At 48.1% G+C, this 18,469-nt stretch overlaps 2 protein-coding genes across 5 annotated transcripts in view; one reads left to right on the top strand and one right to left on the bottom strand.

Annotated features, from left to right (window-relative positions):
- Window positions 1-1,589: 1,589 nt before the first annotated feature.
- Tssk1b (testis specific serine kinase 1B) lies at window positions 1,590-3,019 on the bottom strand. The gene has a single exon (XM_005077534.4). The coding sequence runs from the start codon at window positions 2,884-2,886 to the stop codon at window positions 1,786-1,788; it is 1,101 nt and encodes a 366-aa protein (XP_005077591.1). The 5' UTR covers window positions 2,887-3,019; the 3' UTR covers window positions 1,590-1,785.
- Window positions 3,020-3,131: 112 nt separating this feature from the next.
- Dgcr2 (DiGeorge syndrome critical region gene 2) overlaps window positions 3,132-18,469 on the top strand; it is a 62,395-nt gene continuing 47,057 nt past the window's right edge. For 2 of the 4 annotated variants that reach the window (XM_005077535.3, XM_005077536.3), the window contains exon 1: window positions 5,066-5,387. In XM_005077535.3, the coding sequence (XP_005077592.1) occupies window positions 5,309-5,387 (79 nt within the window). In that variant the 5' untranslated portion in view covers window positions 5,066-5,308. Of the gene's footprint in view, window positions 3,215-5,063; window positions 5,388-18,469 lie in introns of those variants that run through there. The other 2 variants (XM_040751169.1, XM_013118713.3) reach the window with 2 other exon arrangements.

Below are 18,469 nucleotides of genomic sequence, written 5' to 3'. Positions count from 1 at the left end.
CCCAGGGCACCCCCTACCTCCTAGTCCCTTATGTCCTAGAGCCTTCTGCCCATCCAAGTTTCTTCATGGGGCTTCTCAATGTCATTCTCTCCAGTGTTGCTCAGGGTCAGCATTGTGCCTCAACCCTGGATACTTGGTCCTTGCAGACAAAAATCACAGAAGCAGGCTACAGAGCATTGCTTGGTCCCAGAAGGCTTTGAGGAGGACAAAGTCCCTTGGCTGAGCCCAGGGAGATGGGCACAGTCTTCAGAAGTGAATTGGCAAGTATGCTTATGGCACATGTGTTGGGGTGCAGGGATGGGGGAGTGTTGATGGGCAAATCAGAAGTTAGCCCTGAAATCCTTTCTGAGGGTGGTAGGAAGTAGCCTAGGTGTAGCTGTGAATGGGCGATGTGTATGATGCGTGGAACAGCAGTGAGGTGAAGGTGGGCTAGATGTGATGGGGGGAAATGCAGGAAGAACACTCAGAAACTCACTGGATCCCACTTCTCCAGGATAAATTGGTATCTTCCCAAGGTAGAGGCATAGGTGGGGGCAGGGTTGAGATGAGTATAAATGTTCTTATTTTTGTGTATTAAACCCTTAGACCTCCATGAGGTTGCCCAGAGTAAGGTGAAGAGAAAGGGACCACGACAGCAAGGTGAGGACTGCTTGGGACTTGGCGTAAGCAAGGCAGGCAGCACATGGCAGTCAGTGGTGTCTGATACAGGAACACCAGTAGCTGCCTTCCTTGCCTATAGGGTTCATGCTGTCATTTTGCAAGGTCAGCTTGCACCTCTGGCTGGGGGCATCTCCTCTGGAACGAACTGAGATTGGAAGGGGATAGGATGCAGTCAAAACTGTACAGGGCTGTGGGACATGCTTGGGTTAACTAATGGAGCACCTTCTGGGCTGAGAAATGATGGTGTGGAGCAACTAAGGGCACAGTTGAGAACTGGGTGCCAGCTGGACATGGAGGAACATGTCCCAACATGGGCAGAGCTGAAAAACCCACTGCCAAGCAAATTGGGGAGCCCAAAAAGTACTATGGGGATCAACCTGCCTTCTATAGTCTTCCCCCAGCTCCTCACAGGCAGGTTTGTGCAGTCAATCCCCAGTGTAATGGTGAAACCCCTGCCTGAACCCTGAGCCCCTGATGCACAATGCAAGCCCTCTAGCGCAAGAGAGGGCTCTGGCTCCCAGCCTTCCTCTAGTGCAAGAGAGGGCTCTGGCTCCCAGCCTTCCTCTAGTGCAAGAGAGGGCTCTGGCTTCCAGCCTTCCTCTAGTGCAAGAGAGGGCTCTGGCTCCCAGCCTTCCTCTAGTGCAACAGAGGGCTCTGGCTCCCAGCCTTCCTCTTCAGGCAGCTGTTTTCATCCTTCTTGGACTTCCTCTCCTTGGCTTCTCTCCACCCTTCTCTGTACTTCTCGGCTTCCCTCTAACAGTTGTATCTTCCTCACTTAGCTGTCTTCTCTGGCCTCTGCCCCTTCAAATCCCCCCAATCGCCTCTGACTGGTACTGCTAACTCAACCATGGCCTGAGGATACAGTGCAGGCTGGGGGCATGAGGATTTGCAGTCTAATAGGAAGCCAAGGGGAGCCCAGGACTAGGGTCTGCACCAATATAGGGATTTATTGCTTCTTTAGCCATGTGAGTTACCAAGTTCAAAGGGGGAGAGAAGAAAGTGACGAAAATAGCAGCTCATCCGGGACTGTCTTCCTTCTCTCTCGTCCCTTGACTTTTAGGCTCAGGCTTCAAGCCTTGAGCTCTGTCTCATTCCCTGCTGGCCCCCTGGGCTGCAAGAGGCTCACTAGGTATGTGTCTCTGAAGGCTGTTGGGGGTGCCCTTCCTCTGACTCCCTGTTCAGTTCCCTGCTGATGCCTTGGGTCTCTGACTGCCTGACCACTTGCCCAGCGTCTTCCTGGGATTTTATATCAGGCTGGACCTCGGGTCGTGCCTCTTCCCTAGGGTCCAGCTTGGTGGCAGACTTCTTATCAGCAGCAGTGGGCTCAGGGGTCCATGGGGGTTCAGTGGCCCGGGAGCTTTCCCCCTCTTTGTTGATGGCTCCAGAGGACAGACCTCGTGCCTTGGGCTGCACCCAGCAGTGGCTGAGGATCTCATCAATGTGTAGTCGCCGGTTGACATCTGGCTGTAACATGCGGTAGATGAGGTCCTTGCACTCACCAGTCAGGTGTTTAGAGCGTGGGAAGTTGACACGGTGCTCCTTCTGGATTCGCAGCATCTTTTTGATGTTGGAGTCATCATAGGGCATGGAGCCACAGACCATGATGTAGAGGATCACACCCAGGCTCCAGATGTCATACACCTTGGGCTGGTAGGGGATGCCCTGCAGCACCTCGGGGGCTGCATAAGCCGCTGACCCACAGAAGGTCTTGCTTAATGTCAGTCGACCACTATCATCCCGCAAGCAGCGCTTGGAGAAGCCGAAGTCAGACAGCTTGATGTTGAAGTCCTTGTCAAGCAGAAGGTTCTCGCACTTGAGGTCTCGGTGGACGACATCCAGGTCGTGGCAGTACTTGATGGCGGAGGAGAGCTGGTGGAACTTCTTTCGAGCATCGTCCTCTTGCAGGGCTCCTCTGGTTTTGATGAATTCAAGGAGGTCACCCTGGACCCCAAGCTCCATGACAATGTAGACCTTGCCATCTGATGTCTCAAAGATCTCATAGGTCTTGACAATAGAGCGGTGGTTTAGCATGGCCAGGATCTCAATCTCCCGGGGAAGGAATTTCTCCAGGAAGTCCGTGGGGGCTTTCTTGCGATCGATGATCTTGACCGCCACGTTGAACTTAAGGCGCTCAGAGTAAGCAGATTTGACTTTGGCATATGAGCCCTCTCCCAAGTTTATCCCCATGATGTAGCCTCGTCGTTTGAGGACGGCAGCGTCATCCATGGTGCCGGGAGTGCCCAGTGCCTCTGAGGCTGCCCTCTACATCCCTGCCAGACATGGGCCAGCAGCGTCCTCATTTACACTGTGGACAGAGAGTCCTCTGAGCTGGCCAGGCCTGCTGTCCCTGCCTCCTAAGAGGCCAAGACTCTAGCATGGAACACTCAGCACTGTCTCCGGGGTGACTTCAGTGGGTGAAGTCACAAAGGAGTAGTGCTCTGGGGGAAATGAACCTATTACCTGAGCCACTTGGACTTGGAACCTGGAAGGTCTGCCAGTGTACTAGAGCAAACTAAAAGTGAACAAATAGCTTCATGCTTGGCTCTAACCTGAGGTAAGAGAGGGTTGTGTGATACAAGGTCTGCCCACGTTTCTAAATCTAAAAACTAAACTTCTATATAAACACGGCTCATTATTGCAAAACAGGTCAATCCAGGGGATCCAGGGTTGTCGTCCTATCAGTCAAGGGGCCCAGCAGGAAACAGAGTCAATTAAGGATAATCGGAAGTCTTGATAAAGAGGTGCATCACAAAGGTGGGAGCAAAATGTAGGGAATCCTGTAGGTAATGCAGTTCCCTAAGGCAGGAGAAGGGAATGGAGAAGGCTACCCCTTCACAGGCCAGTGATAAGGAAACCATTTGTGACCCCCATCCCCACCCCTTTAGCTCATGATCCTAACTACATAGGCAGTCCTCAAAGGCACAAAGCAGGGTGAGGGTTCATCTTTTTTTGTTTTGTTTTTGTTTATCAAGATAGGAAGTCTCTGTGTAGCTTTGTAGACCAGACTGGCCTCAAACTCACAGAGATCGGTCTGTCTCTGCCTCTTGAGTGCTGGAATTAAAGGTGTGCGCCACTACCACCTGTCAAGGGTTCATCTTTTAAGGTCCTTTACCTTCTCTGGCCCAGCGTTTGTTACGTTTAGGGGTTGCCATTGTGCTTTCATTGTGGGTTCAGTTGGACTGTTCACTTCTTGTACTCTTTTCTCACCCAAACCTTTCCTGGTCTCCTAAGAGCAGTGCTGCAGGTGGACAATGGGCAGGCATTCTGCACTTGGCTGTGAATCCCCTAAGGACCTGCCCAACTCATGGCTCTGGCTGGGCTCCCAAGGCAGATTTGGTGTGGGGGGTTGTCGTGGGGGCAGAAGGCTGGGCCTGGATCTTGTACTGAGTTTGGATATGTGTCACCAGAATTGTACAAGTGCCCAGGGCAGTGCTGGATAGGTATCTTTGCTTCTGCCAGCAAGGGGGCACCTCCTTTGTTGTGACAAGACCTGTGTCCAACATGTGTCCTGGAGCCAAGACCCATGGAAGTTGGAATATCTGATGATCTGACCTAATCTTGGGTTTGAACTTGGTTTTATCCACCTATAAGCAGTTAGCATCCCTCACTCACGTGGCTCCCAGTAACACAGGAAATCCTGGGACTTGGTGGAGTAACACAGGTTGAAATCCTGGGACTTGTACATAGGTGGCGGTCCTTCCCCCACACGGATAGCTTCTCCATCTGCTGTCTCTTCTTCCACATTCATGCTGTTCATGAGGTCAGCACGCGGAGCCTCGTTCCCAGACTTTGCCTCATCAATGCCTGGGTTTTTCTCCTTCACTGACAGGGCCTTCCCGGGATCTGGTCCAGTGGATCTGGGCTTCTCTGTTATTCTCTCTGACATCCCTCTGGCCATTTCCTCCTCTGTTGAAATTGTTTTATGTTCCTTCCCCATTCTCAGAGCCTGCCAGTCCTCTACATTTCTTCACCTTCTTCGCAGGGGTTCGGCCTTTATAAGACCCCTTTAGGGTGTGTGATGGGCTTTGGGTCGGACCCGGGCCTCCTGAGTAAACATAATTTAGGTCCCGCGCTGCCTCCTCAGTTCTCTAATCCTAGGTTCCCACTCCTACCCGTTCCAGACCGGGGGCGTACACTGTCGGTCCTTGTGAACCCCACCAGCTCTAGGGACCCCTTTGGTCACCTCGCCGCCAAGGCTCAGTCCCGCCTCTCGGCTCAGCCAATGACGTGCTTCATTTCCTATGAGCCCGCCCAAGACTCCGCCCACTGCCTCTCGGTCCCTCGGCCTGGTCTCTCCGGTCACGCCCGGCCCCGCGTCTGGAGCGCGCCCGTCCTGCCTTCCCTCCGCCCCCTCGCGCTGGGCTCGGCGTTCATTGGTTAGTGTGGGCTGGAGGCGGGGTCGCGCGGGCCCGAGCAGGACGGCCGCCATCTTGCGCGAGCCGGAATCCGGTCCCGCTACTGCGGCCTAGGGTGCGCGCGAGTCGGCGGCGTTCCCTTGCAGCGGCCCAGCGTCGCCGCGGCCCAGCTGGATCCCTCGCCCTCCGCCTCTGTGCCCGGCCCGAGTCCGGCCCTCACGCCCTCATCTGGGCTAGGTCCGGCCTCCCCGCGGGGTCACGCGGCTGCCCCGGGGACGATGAACGGAGGATAAATGGTGCCCAAGGCAGACAGCGGTGCCTTCCTGCTGCTCTTCCTGCTGGTTCTCACTGTCACCGAGCCGCTGCGGCCAGGTGCGCGGCGCTGGGGGTGGGGGCGCGGTCGGGGGGTGGGGCTGGGGGCGTCCTTCCACCCGCGGCTGCTGGGCGGCCACTGCGCCTCGGCCAGGCACTAGCGAGGCCTGGCTGCGGGCCTCCGGGCGTCCCCTGCTCGGGCACAAGTTGGAGTGTACCTGGGTTCGGAGCCTCGAGGATGTCGCCTTTAGACCCACGTTCGAGCGCCGCGAGCTCTGGGAGCCACTGGCCAGGAGCTTCTGCTGGGCGGAGTGGAAGTCAGGGGGCTGAGAGCGCTTGTGGAGGCACCTGGTGTCCCAACTGTCCGCTCAGCTGTGGCTTTGTGCCAGTGTTTCAGCTCTGGACAGCGATGGCTGGTGGCTTATTGCCTCGTAATGAAACGCTGCATCACAGAAGTGTATGTTGGCTCAAAGGAGGTACTGGGAGTAAACCAAACCTCGTGTGCAGGGGACAGAGTCCTCTCACCGGTGCTCGGCACTTAATGCTTTTGTGTGATGTGATTAAATACTTTGGGTACTCGCTTGGAGTTTTGTGTGTGGTGGGGAACCTCGGGTCCCCTTTTCTGCCTGTTTCAGATACTCGTGAACTGCGCCAAGAAAACCTAACTGCCCCCCCACTCTCCAAAGCAGGGTTGATTTACCCATCAGGCACAGGAGTTCGCGTACAGCCTCACTGTCACTTAGGGATCTGCCATAAAGTTTTATAAATATCAGGGGTGTCTGTAAACTTTTAGGTGAAAGAGACGCTTTAATTTATGTAGTCTGTGTTTTAGACTTATGTCTGTACCAGTGCAGTGACAAACAAGAGTTCTTAATGTTTTTAGTGGAGGATGGTTCCCATGAAGTCTTCTCTGGGGACATCATGACCGGGTGTCAGAGCAGATGGCGCACCTGCAACAGTGTCCTGGCCTAGCTCCCGACCTGTAACATATTGCAGTGCTTGGCTTTGTGCCTTTGTTGCATGTGGAAATGTCTGCCCGAGTCCCTGTGACCAAGACCCTAGGCTAACACTGAGCTGCAGAAAGTGCTTCCTGGGCTCCATGAGAGAAACTCAGTACAACCAGCTGCTCTCTCTGCACAGTGAACTAACAACCTGATGGATATGGTTCTTGTGATTGAAATCTTGGTAAACTTTTATGTATCTGAATAGAGTGAATTTCCATCCCATTCTGTTTCCTGGGTCCCAGTTTTGCAGATGAGGTCTCTAGGTCTGGCAATAGAGCCATGCCTGCCTGCCTGCCTGCCACCTCCTGTTCCAGGGCCATTATCTGTCTAGATCACAGAGGCAACCAGTGTCCCTAACCTTTTTTCCCCTGCTGGTCTGTTCACATATCCTGCCAGCTGGGAGCAGTTCAGAAAGAATATGCAAGTTCTTGCTGCCTGCCCATCACTAGAGATAACTGCAGAGAACACAGCCATCTCTGTAGAAGTATTGAAGAAGACAGCAATGTGAATTCTTCAGCATATTCCTGTGTTGAGTATCCCTGAGCATGGGAGTCCAGAGGCCATCCATCCATTTGTACATGTGCAGCAAGGGAGGGTCTCATGGGGAGCCCTCATATAGTCTGAATGGGACCTGTTAGTAGTAGAGGCTCCAGTAGAGGGAGAGTCTGACTTTCTAGGCTAGAATTTGGCTGCAGTCCTCAGTATTGTCTTAAGTTGTCTGATAAAACCCTAAGACTGCTAATGTACCCCTTGACATGGGCAGCAAAGCCAGGGATTGCTGAACCAGATTTTTTTCTTGTGTGCTATAGTGTTTCTTTACAAGTTCCTCCTGCCTCTCCTGGGAGTGCTGGGCAGTGTCTTTCTAGCTGGTTTTGCAAGAGGAAGGTCCTTCTGTAGTCTAGATTTGCTTGCTTTCTGTCACGGTCCTAGGTTTGAACCATACATGAGTGTGAGGAGGATAGTAGTTCTCTTAGGAGGGAGGCAGAGGGGTTCCTCTTGCTCCTGCCCAGTGTTACTTGTGAGGAAGAGTCAGGGCGTTACGGTTTTCTTCTTTGGTGCAGGCTAGGCCTTTCAGAAATAGGTGGGGAGGCAGTGTGTGGAGCAGGACTTGACTTGTCCAAACTTCTTTTTCTACTTTGTGTTTATAGTGTTGTTATTGAAATCCAGGGCCTTGTACACGCTAGGCAGGCACTCTGCACTGAGCTATCCCTACAGCCAGCCCCCATATTTCTTCTAAAATGATCTTAGTTGTTTGAAGATGGTACATGTCAGATACTGTTCTAAACATTAATGTTTGTGTTAACTTCAGTGGTCTCTGGAACTGTGAATATCCCAATTTTATAGACAGAGAAGCTAAAATAGAGAACCACATAATGCTAAGTGACCCAGGTGAGATTTTAATCCTAGGAGCCTGGCTGCTTTCATCATTATGCACCTTTGTTTATATCCTTGTTCATCCTGGCTGTTTATGTCCAGTTTGGGCCTCAGAAAGACCTGTTAGGCATAAAGTTGGTTGGTTGGTTGGTTGGTTGGTTGGTTGGTTGGTTGGTTGGTTTTTCGAGACAGGGTTTCTTTGTGTAGCCCTGACTGTCCTGGACCATGCTCTGTAGACCAGACTGGCCTCAGATGCAGAGAATCCGCCTGCCTCTGCTTTCTAAGTCCTGGGATTAAAGGATGTACTACTACACCTGGCTTAAATTGTTTTTTTTAACTTCAGATGTGAAACCTCTGGCTGCCTTTGTCTTCTGATGGGTTCCAGCAGTCCTTTAGGGTGATGGTACCAAACTTCTTGGCATCTTAGCACTGTGCTCTGATTACTCCCCTTTTTTTTGTGCTTGGCCAATGCATTAAGGCCTCTTGATTTGGGGAGAAAGAGGGTTGGACTTTTGAAGTAGCTATGACAAGAAGCTGAGGTGGTACAGGGGCTGGCTTTTTCCCCCCACCTATGTAGGGAGTGCAGCATTAATTGCTCACGATAACACTGTTGAAGCTCTCAACATGCCATACTTTCAGCCATAGCTTTCTCCAGTGTGATTCCAGCATTTGTAGTTAAGAAAACTTCTCTTCTCAGCAGGGCCGCACAATTCAAGGATCCTAGACCCTTCCCTTCCTACCTGTTGCAGGCCCCTATAAAGGGATGTAGTAGGATTGGCAGCTGTCTTCCTTGTATTCCAGCTATGCTACTCCCAGCTGTGAGTGACCTTAGGTCACTTGCCTCTCCCAACTAGCTTTGCAGCTGGAATGGAAGTTTGAGTGGTCTGGCTCCTAGTTGCTGGTTCTTTAACCTCTGGAGTCTAGAGTTCCAAGTGGAGTAGCACAGGGGCTGGCCAGTGAAAAGTGGTATTTTCATTACAAGTGGAAGGAACAGAAGCTCAGGCATGGCTAGACAGTTGGAACTCTCTGGCCTTGATAAATGTCCGTGTGTTGTGCCTCCCCCCCCCCAAGTTTCGTGTGTTTTCCTCTAGAGCCTACCATCCCATGACATTTTATAGTAGAACATTTATTTGACTTTTGAGTTAACAGTTTCATTCTTGATTGGAGAAAAGTGAAACATACTTTCTAACTTCACCAACTGTCCTCCATCTAAAAGAAATCTTTTTGAGTTAGGCATGGTGATGCGCACCTGCAATCTTAGCCCTTGGGGTAGAGGCAGGATGATCAGAAGCACAAAAGCAGCTGGGCTACGTGAGACCCTGAAAAAAAGAATGAAAGAGAAAATAATTTCAAAATCATGGAAAAGTTATCAAAAAGCCAGATACCCTGTGTATCCTTTTGTTATATGGCCATGTACTGAAACATGTAAGTGCCCCACCTCCCTGCTGAACCATTTCAGAATAAGTTGCATCCATATGCCATGGCCCTTTACTCCGATCATTTGGTCCATTTCAGGGAACAGCAGGTGCTTCCATTTAGCCTAACCCTTCTTTGCTCACTAGCACCTGCTTTGTGCTGTGTCAAGTACATAGGCCTCCAGGGTACCGGAAGCCTGTGCTGAAAGCTTAGCCATGTGGAGGCAAGTGGGCATCAGCGTGAGTGAGTGCCTGCTCTGTTTGTTATCCTGGTTAGTGCTTCTGGATAGGCACAAAGATGTGCTCAAGATAGGCTTTGCTTTTTCAGTTGCCTTCCCTGGCCTAGTTCATAAACACTTCCCCCTTAGTGATGAGGGTGGTCTGAATACCAAGTAGTGTCCTAGCAGTGATGGCCGGTCCTCTGTCTGCATGTGGGTTCTCTTAGCCGTCTCAGGTGATCCAGCTGAGCACACTGTCTCAGTGTGGGATGAGCCTTTGACTGCTAGAGAGTTCTTTGCCTCCCTGGTCCTTTGGTAGGTCTTTGGTTCTGAAATGTCAATGACAATATTTAGGACCCAGTAAAGGGCCCATGACTAAGCATATGTCTTCTTTGGTGTACAGTCTATCATTTATTTGTTCATCACCTATGCTTATGTGTGCTGAGGACATCATGACCTTTGGTTCCCTCCCAGCCTGCAAAGCAGATTGGTAACTGCAAAACTTGGTTTGGGTCACAGACAATAGAGCAGAGTGATGCCTAGGTTTAAAGTGTGGTCATTCTGTGACATCTGTGGTCTTGTTTCTGACTTGATTTATCAACTATCTTGGAAAGTTTTGTGGAAGCTTGTCACATTTTGTGATTGCAGTCCTTGGTAGGACAATCCCAGGCAGGAGGTAAATAGCTTGGAGGCCTGTGGTTATGGTGTAGTGGCTATGGACATAGATGTCTTTGTACTTAGGTGGTAGAAGAGTGAGGTTTAACTGTTATTTTATGTGGCCTGTCAGAAGAAGATTAGAAGTTGTTATAGTTTGCTTCCTTTTAGTCCATCAAGAAGGGAACTCACGGCAGGAAGCCGGAGTTGACTTGCTTCCCCAGCTTTCATATAGCCTAGACCCACCTGCCTTAGGGATGGCACTGCTCACAGTGGAGTCTCTCCTGTGTCAATTAGCAATCAAGCAAACTGGCTCACAGGCCAGTTAAATGGAGGAAATTTCCCAGTGTGCCAAGTTGACAAAACTAAGACAAGTTATACAAAGGCTTTTTTCTCATCCAGGTCAATGGCAGGTGGTTGTGGTGATTCAAAGTTATGTACCCTAAAGCCACATGCCTGGAGTCAAGGTTGTCATCTCCCCTCCCATGTGTCTCTGTCTGTCTGTTTCTTTTGTGCCTCAGCTTCTTCACCTTGAATGTAAACATCATAATATGGCTTTATGGAGATGTATGGATTAAAATGGATAAGGAAATATTCCAAGAAGTATCTGATATAAAGCAAATGTTTTATACAGACCATCAATCTGTTGGTACTATGCACAAGTAGATTTCAACGAGTCTAGGGAACCCTTAAGTCTGTAAGTCTGATGGCATGTGCATGCAGGTCAGCAGGGTCTCCCTTTAGGAGGCACTAGAACCCAATACAGTGGTTTTAAATCATGCCACTCAGCAGCCTCTGCAGGATTTTCTTAGCTATTACAATTTTTGTTTTCAAATTGTATTCTTTATGTTTTTACATTTATTTTAGCTATGTTTTCAAGGATATTTGGTTATTTTAGCTATTTTTGAGAATTTCATGCATGAATGCTATATATCATTTCTATCCCACTCTCTCCCCTCCAACTCCTGTGTCCCCACTTCAAATTCATGACCCCTTTTTCTTTATTATTACTACATATATTATGTATATATATGTATACATAGATACACTTACTGAGTCCTTATACTGTTGCCTCCTCTATATGTGTATGTGTTGAGGGCTGGCTGCTTGGGATTGAATAACCTCTTAGGTTGGTTCATCCCCTAGAAAAGAAGAATGATAAAGGATTATCTAAGTAGTCATTATTTGCCTGTAGCTCTTCCACTAAGTGTGGGGCCTTGTGAGACTTCCCTCACCCAAGTTGGATGTCAATTGGTATTGTCTTTCTGTAGATCTTGTTTGGGCAACCATATTGTTAATATTTCGTGGGTACAGCTCCCTGTAAGGTCTTTTCTGCCCCCTCTCCTTTAGGGTTCATGACATTTTCTGCAGTGTTCCCTGAGCCTTAATTGTAAGAGTTGTGTATCAGTTGTTTTCTGTGTTTGGACCAGTTGTGGTTTTCTGTGATTGTTCTGCAAAAAGAAGATTCACGATGAGGGCCTGAGAGTTTCTCAGGATATTATAAGGATCCAGGCATTATGCAGCCTGCCCCTGTCACCTAGAAGAATGTACTCAGGCAGTACCCTGGTCAGCCCAGGGTTCCATGACTATGTAGTCTGCAAAGGACCCCTTAAAAGAAAAATCCCCCACCCACTTATGCTCTCTTTCCCACTGTTCCCCTAGTTCCTCTGGGGGGCATACAGGACTTTTCCTGTCTCCCTCTTCTCTCTTCTCTTCTCTTCTCTTCTCTTCTCTTCTCTTCTCTTCTCTTCTCTTCTCTCTCTCTCTCTCTCTCTCTCTCTCTCTCTCTCTCTCTCTCATCTATCCTTCCTTTCCCCCTTCCCTTTCTAATAAAACTTTTCACTTAAGCTCTGTCTACCTGGCATGTTTGTCCTCCACCTGGGTCACCCTCTACTGCCAGGCAGTTCACCAAGGTTCCCCGTATGCATTATCATAATAGATATAAGAATGGGTATCTAGAATGCTGCTGGGAATTGCACTGGTTTAGGAAACTGGCAGTAGATGGTTCTTCTTTAGTAGTGGTTCTCAACCTGCGGGTTGAAATCCCATAGGATCACGTCAGATAATCCCGCATTACATTATGATTCATAGAAGCAAAATTACAGCTATGAAGTAACAACTAAATCATTTTATGGTTGGGGTCACCACGACATGAGGAAGGTTGAGAACTATGAACCCTAAAGGGTTCATGAACTTGTCAACCTTGGATAGTTGCCTTGGGTAGTAAGCTAAATTTATAGAAGTAGACATGAATTCCTCCTTCCAGCAAACAACCTTTGATTACCTTCAAGATACAAGTGCTACTATTGCACCCTTGGGACTTCTTGCTATACTGGTCACTACTGTGATCCACAAGCTTCACAGTTGGGGAGGACTGCTGAATGTTTTTCTCCCTTGGCAGTGTGCATAGCACCTTTGGATAGAAAGACAGTTAGTCCTCAGGGAGGAGGTTTCTGGGTCACTTCTAGCTCAGTTTCTATACTGCATGTGTCTAAAATAGATGGAGTCTTCAGCCTGCATTGTTTTGAGAGTCTCTTCAACTCCCCTGACCAACAATTCCAAGGGAGGTTTCCCACACCTGGTACTAGGTCTTTTGTTATATAGTCTAAGGCTCTTGGGAGGAGCATTATCACTCCCAAGTAGTGATAAACTCATTTGTTTATATAATATAAATGCACATACATTATTTTTGAGTAAACAGAAAACTATACACACACACATGACACATACATTTGAGACAGGGTCTCTCTACAGCCCTGGCTGTCCTGGACTCACTATGTAGACCAGCCTGATCTGAAACTTATAGAGATCTGTCACTTGCCTTTGCCTCCCAGTGCTGGGATTAAAGGAGTTTGCCACTATATCCAGCTTATCCTTGGTGTGCTTTATTCCTCTCACCTCCCCCCCTTTATTTTCAGAGACAGGGTTTCTCTGTGGCTTTGGAGGCTGTCCTGGTCTAGCTCTTGTGAGCTCAAACTCACAGAGATCTGCCTGCCTCTGCCTCCCGAATGCTGGGATTAAAGGCATGCACCACCGCCCAGCGCTCCCTCCTCCCCTTTAATTTCTCCCCTTTCCCCAGATAAAGCCCCCTCCCATTTTTCCCATTTTACCTTCATGGTACCAGGGTGTCACTTTTCCTCTTCCTAGAGCTACCTCCCCACCTGTCCTTTTGTTCTTTCTGTGGTTACTCCAGGTTATACACCTACATCTAAAGGTTCAGAGTTAGGATCCATAAAATAGATAAAACATTCAGCTATTACAGTTTGCACAGAGCTAGGGTTGTTAACAATGACAGGTTTTTACTAATTGACACATTCCATGTGTGTTCCCTGCGCTAGACAGCACAGAGTAGGTACTTAGAAAACATCTGAGGGACTGGAGAAATGGCTCAGCGGTTAAGAGCTCTAGTTGTTGTTCCAGAAAGCCGGGTTCAGTTTCCAGCACCTACATGGCAGCTCACACCTATCTGTATACTCCAGTTGTAGGGCTTCTGACACCCTCACACAGACATACATGCAGACAAAACAGCAATGAACATAAATAAAAAAAGTCCATTTATTTAAAAAGAAATCAGTTAGTTATGGAACAAGTGCACAAATGACTATATTTTAACATAAAGGACTGTAGTTCCTTAAGCCAGTTTGCCATGTAGCTGTCCTGACAGGGGTGGCAAGAAGGATGAAGTCCTTGTAGCCATTCTATAGGTGGATGAGGGAGGGGACACAGCCAGTTAGCTGGGCCTCACATTTGGTGGAACTTGCTTCTTGGGCATTAGCTGTGCTGAGAGGCAAGGGATGAGGGCTTCTTGCCCATGTGGATCCTTCCTAAAGCTTTCCAGCCACCCAGCCTAGGGTGGAGGTGGGGTCTCCCCATGAGGGAGGTAGGCTTGGCATCTGGAATTGGGAACAGACTTGACTCTACATGGGCTTTTCCTGGGCAGCTCATATTGTAGACATTGCTTCTGTTACCCTAAGCTGGTCCTTCTCCTTCCACATTCCTACCCTTGCTCCCTTCTGCCTGGTCTCTGCATAGGCTGACTTCTGTTTGCTGACATTCAGCCGTCCTGTCACTCAGCTGTTGTCTGTCTCCTTCAGCTATGGGGCTGCTTCCTGTTGGGCAGGACAAGGCTGATTGCAGGCCTAGGTGAGTTAGCTGGCTTGAGAGCACACCCAGGCAGTTCCTAATTGCTCGTCACCCAGAAAACCTGCTTTAGGAGTTCATGGCTATCCCTTTTTATGTGTGGGGTGAACAAGTGGGTGTGGAAACCTGGGATCAACCTTAGCTGTCATTCCTCAGGCATGTGTGTGTGATGGTGTGTGTTCCTGTGTGTATATATGTGCATGTGAAGACAATATTTAGTACCCTCAGTTCATTTTCCATCTTACTTTTTGAAGCAAGGCCTCTCACTGTATTTGGAGCTCGTGAATTTGGCTAGATTGGCTGGCTAGCAAGCCCCAAAATCTCCCTGTCTTCACCTTTCTGGTGCTAGGATTAGGCACATGCTGCCACACCAGTCTTTTGGGTTTTTTGGTTTTTTTTTTTTTTTTTTTCAAGACAGGGTTTCCCTGTGTAACTTTGGGGCCTGTCCTGGAACTAGCTCTTGTAGACCAGGTTGGTCTCGGAGAGATTACAGATATCTGCACTTGGTTCCTCCACTACCCAGTACTGTCACCCGGTTTTGGAATTGTAAAGCAGGAGACAAAGCATGTCACCAACACACTGGTCCTGAACGTCCTGTTTCTGCTTCTGATTAAAATCTACTTGACACACTTTTCTAATCTCCATGGATACCAGTGTACAGACACACACAAATAAAAGTGCATCTTAAAACAACAATAACAACATAAAAATTAAAAAAGAAAGAGAAAGGGTTAGGTGTGGTGACTCATGATAATCCCAGCACTTAGGAGGTAGGACAAGAGAATTAGCATGGGTTTGAGGTTTGTCTAAGCTATGCAGTAAAGTCTAGGCCATCCTGTCTCAAATAAAACATCCAGTTGGTAGGGCACTTACCATGCAAGGACTTAAGTTTAAGGTCCAGAAACTACTTTAAAAAACCATTTGTGAGCCAGGAGTGGTGCACACCTTTAATTCCAGCGCTGGGGAGCCAAAGGCAGGTGTATCTCTATGAGTTCAAAGTCAGCCTGGTCTACAGAACGAGTTCCAGGACAGCCAGAGCTGTTACAATTCTGTCTCTAAAATCAGAAAACAGTTCTGGCAGTGTAGGCTTTTAACCCCAGTGTAGAGGAGGCGAGGAGGCAGAGATAGATCCCCGGTGATTTTGGCTGGCCTAGTGGGTTGACTCCCAGGCCAGTGAAAAACCAAAAAAAAAAACAGTTTGGGGCTGGGGAAATGGCTCAGCCAAAAAATAGCTTTTGGTGCAAACTTGAAGACCTGAGTTTGGTTCCTGCACCTATTTAAAAACTGGTGTGGCACGAGCCAGGCCAGTGGTGGCGCACACCTTTAATCCCAGCATTTGGGAGGCAGAGACTGGTGGATCTCTATAAGTTCGAGGTCAGCCTGGTCTACAGAGTTGAGTTCTGAAACAGCCAGGGCTACACAGAGAAACTCTGCCTTGGAAAACAAACAAACCAAAAAAAGGAAGGAAAATGGTCAGAAAAAGGTATTTTACTTAACACCCAGAAGAGTCAGGCAGGCTCTTGAGTTCCAAGCCAGACTAGGCTATATAGTGTGTGAGACTGTCTCTGAAAGCAGGCTAGGCTATATAGTGAGTGAGACTGTCTCTGAAAACAAAGTATTTTTAGGGCCTAAGGAGCTGGCTCAGTTGATAAGATGCTTGCTAAGCAAGTTTGAGAACCTGAGTTTAATCCCTAGCAACCCCATTAAAGAGTCAGGAGTAACAGTGTGGGCCTGTGAAAAGTAGAGATGGGAGATTCCTGGAGCTCACTTGCCAGCTCATCTTGCTGAATTGGTGAGCTTCAGGTCAGACAGAGTTCCTGTCTCAAAGGAAGATTAGAAAAAGAAAAAAGGGTGAGAATAATTGAGCAAAACTCCAACATTGATTTCTGATCTTTGCATGAGTCAGTTTTCTCTGTCTCCCTTGTTTTGTTTTTGATACAGGGTCTTGCTGTGGAGCCAAGGAGGCCTGGCACTCACTATGTAGTTGGACTTGTGCTAGGTGTGTGCCTCTTCTACCCTGTTTTTGAGAGAGGGTCTCTCCTTGTGTCTTCTAGAGTTTCTTGTGTGATCTGCCTCCCGTCTCACCCCGAGCGTGCTGGTGTTTCAGATGCAAGCCCCTTGATGCAGCTGTTTTACATGTGTTCCAGGGACCCAGCCTAGATTATCAGGATTGTGTCCTAAGAATTTTGTTGTTTATTTCTTACTTGCTGAGCCATGCCTAAGAAAAGGTATTTTAAAAGGAAATAGGTCCTGTAATTAGAGGTGAAACATTAGAAATAGACAAAAACAAAAAGTAACTATAGCTGGGCGTTGGTGTTGCACGCCTTTAATCCCAGCACTCGGGAGGCAGAGGCAGGCAGATTTCTGTGAGTTCGAGGCCAGGCTGGTCTACAGAGAGAGTTCCAGGACAGCCTCCAAAGCCACAGAGAAACCCTGTCTCGAAAAACAAACAAACAAAAAAAAAGTAACTATAAATGCTGTTGCATGTTTCTACTTCACAGTGCAGTGTGAGGTGGGCTAAACCTGTTTTATAGACAAGCAGAGGCTAGGAGAATAAATTACTTGTTCAAGGTTTCAGAGCTCCAGAGTCTCAGCTTATAAAGTAGAGCTAGTATTTGGAGTCTGGGCAGCCTGACCGTAACACATTGATATGTGCAGTTTTAGTAGGTGTCTTAGTTAGGATTTTATTGCTGTGAAGAGACATCATGACCATGACAACTGTTATAAAGGAAACCATTTAACTGTGATGGCTTACAGTTGAGAGGTTCAGGCCATTATCATGGAGGAGAGCATGGCGGCACACAGGCAGACATGGTGCTGGAGAAGGAGCTGAGAGTTCTACATCTGGATCCACAGACAGCTGGAAGAGATAGTGAGCCACTAGGCCTGGTTTGAGCTTCTGAAACCTCAAAACCCACTTCCCAGTGATATTCTTCCTTCAACAAGGCCACACCTACTAATAGTGTCTCTCCAAATGGCCTACGGGGGCCATTTTTATTCAAACCACCACGGTGGATTTGTCCTCCTGTTTCTTGTATTCTACTTTTTCACCTAGAGTCTCAGATCCCTTATTTTTTCTCCCTAACCATGGCCACCGTTACCACAATCCTATCTTTCTGTCGTTACTGCTCCCTTTTGCTACTGTGCCCAGCAGTACCTTTGTCAGGAACTGAACACTTGTCCTGCAGTCTGTCTTGGGCCTAGCTGCTACTGTCATTGTCCTTATGCCTCCACACCATGTCAGAGCATCCCCCACACTGATAAGCACTGGTGTGCACAGCCTGGATAACCGTAAATGAAAACATACCTTTTCAGATGGAGTTTCTGTTGTGCTTGATTTAGGATTCCAGAGAAGTATATGGAATGCTGCTTTTGGGCTTTGTTACCTTTGAACCCTCCCCAGAGGTATCAGAGCTCTGTGGTGATTGCAACACCCGATAGTGTTCAGATCTACCAGGGAGGGGGGTGTGCAAAGCTGCCCATTGCTTCTTGACCTTAGACCATCTTTTTTGCATGCCTCAGAACTGTACTTTGCTTCAGAAGTTGCCTTGTTTAATGTTGCCCTTAGCTGGGGCTGGAGTGGAGCTTAGTGGTGGCATGCCTAACATACATAAGACCCTGACTTCCACTCTTTACTACCAGGGAGGAGGGAGAATTTTGTTGGAGGTTAGTTAGCCTGGGCTACAAAGCCAGACCTCCATCTCAACAAAATCTTACTTATAGGATTTTGAAATCTTCCCATAGATTGCATGTGCTTTTGAGGGTCAGGTAACTTCTGCTATTCCGCTTGGAAAACTGGTCCTCAAAAGGGATATTCTTTTTTCTCTAAATAGGGATAGTACTTAAGAAGTGCTTCAGATGGTTGTATGCCAGACATTTTCTTCTGGGCCACCAACCAGCTCTCAAAATCATGCTCCGATTTAGTGTTAGTTAGGAATGCTCAGCCTAGACCCTTTAACTTAACCTGTTCTTTTTATCTACCTTTTGCCTCAGGGCTTTTCTCCTCGTTCTCATTCTCATCTTCCCTTCTTCCCTCTTGTTCTTTTTGAGCCTAGACTCCTCCTATTTATTCTCTCTACCCAACAGCCCCAACCTATCCCCTTCCTGTCTAGCTATTGGCTGTTTAGTTTTTTCTTTTTTTATTAGACTAATCAGGTGTCTCAGGCAGGCAAGGTGAAATAACTGCAACACATCTTTACATAATTAAATTAATGCAGCAGAAACAATTGTAACACATCTTTACATAGTTAAACAAATGCAGCAGAAACAAATGTAATATATCTTTGTCCACAACAACAAATATATATTCCACCGAAAATATTCTGTAACAGCAAAGT

This window comes from Mesocricetus auratus, unplaced genomic scaffold (genome assembly GCF_017639785.1).
Source record: "Mesocricetus auratus isolate SY011 unplaced genomic scaffold, BCM_Maur_2.0 Super-Scaffold_100008, whole genome shotgun sequence".
Taxonomy (NCBI): domain Eukaryota; kingdom Metazoa; phylum Chordata; class Mammalia; order Rodentia; family Cricetidae; genus Mesocricetus; species Mesocricetus auratus.
This window is presented reverse-complemented; position numbering and strand designations above follow the sequence as displayed.

What these genes read in the sequence shown, in the direction of transcription:
- Tssk1b (XM_005077534.4), bottom strand. Translation starts at nt 2,886, where the DNA reads ATGGATGACGCTGCCGTCCTCAAACGACGAGGCTACATCATGGGGATA.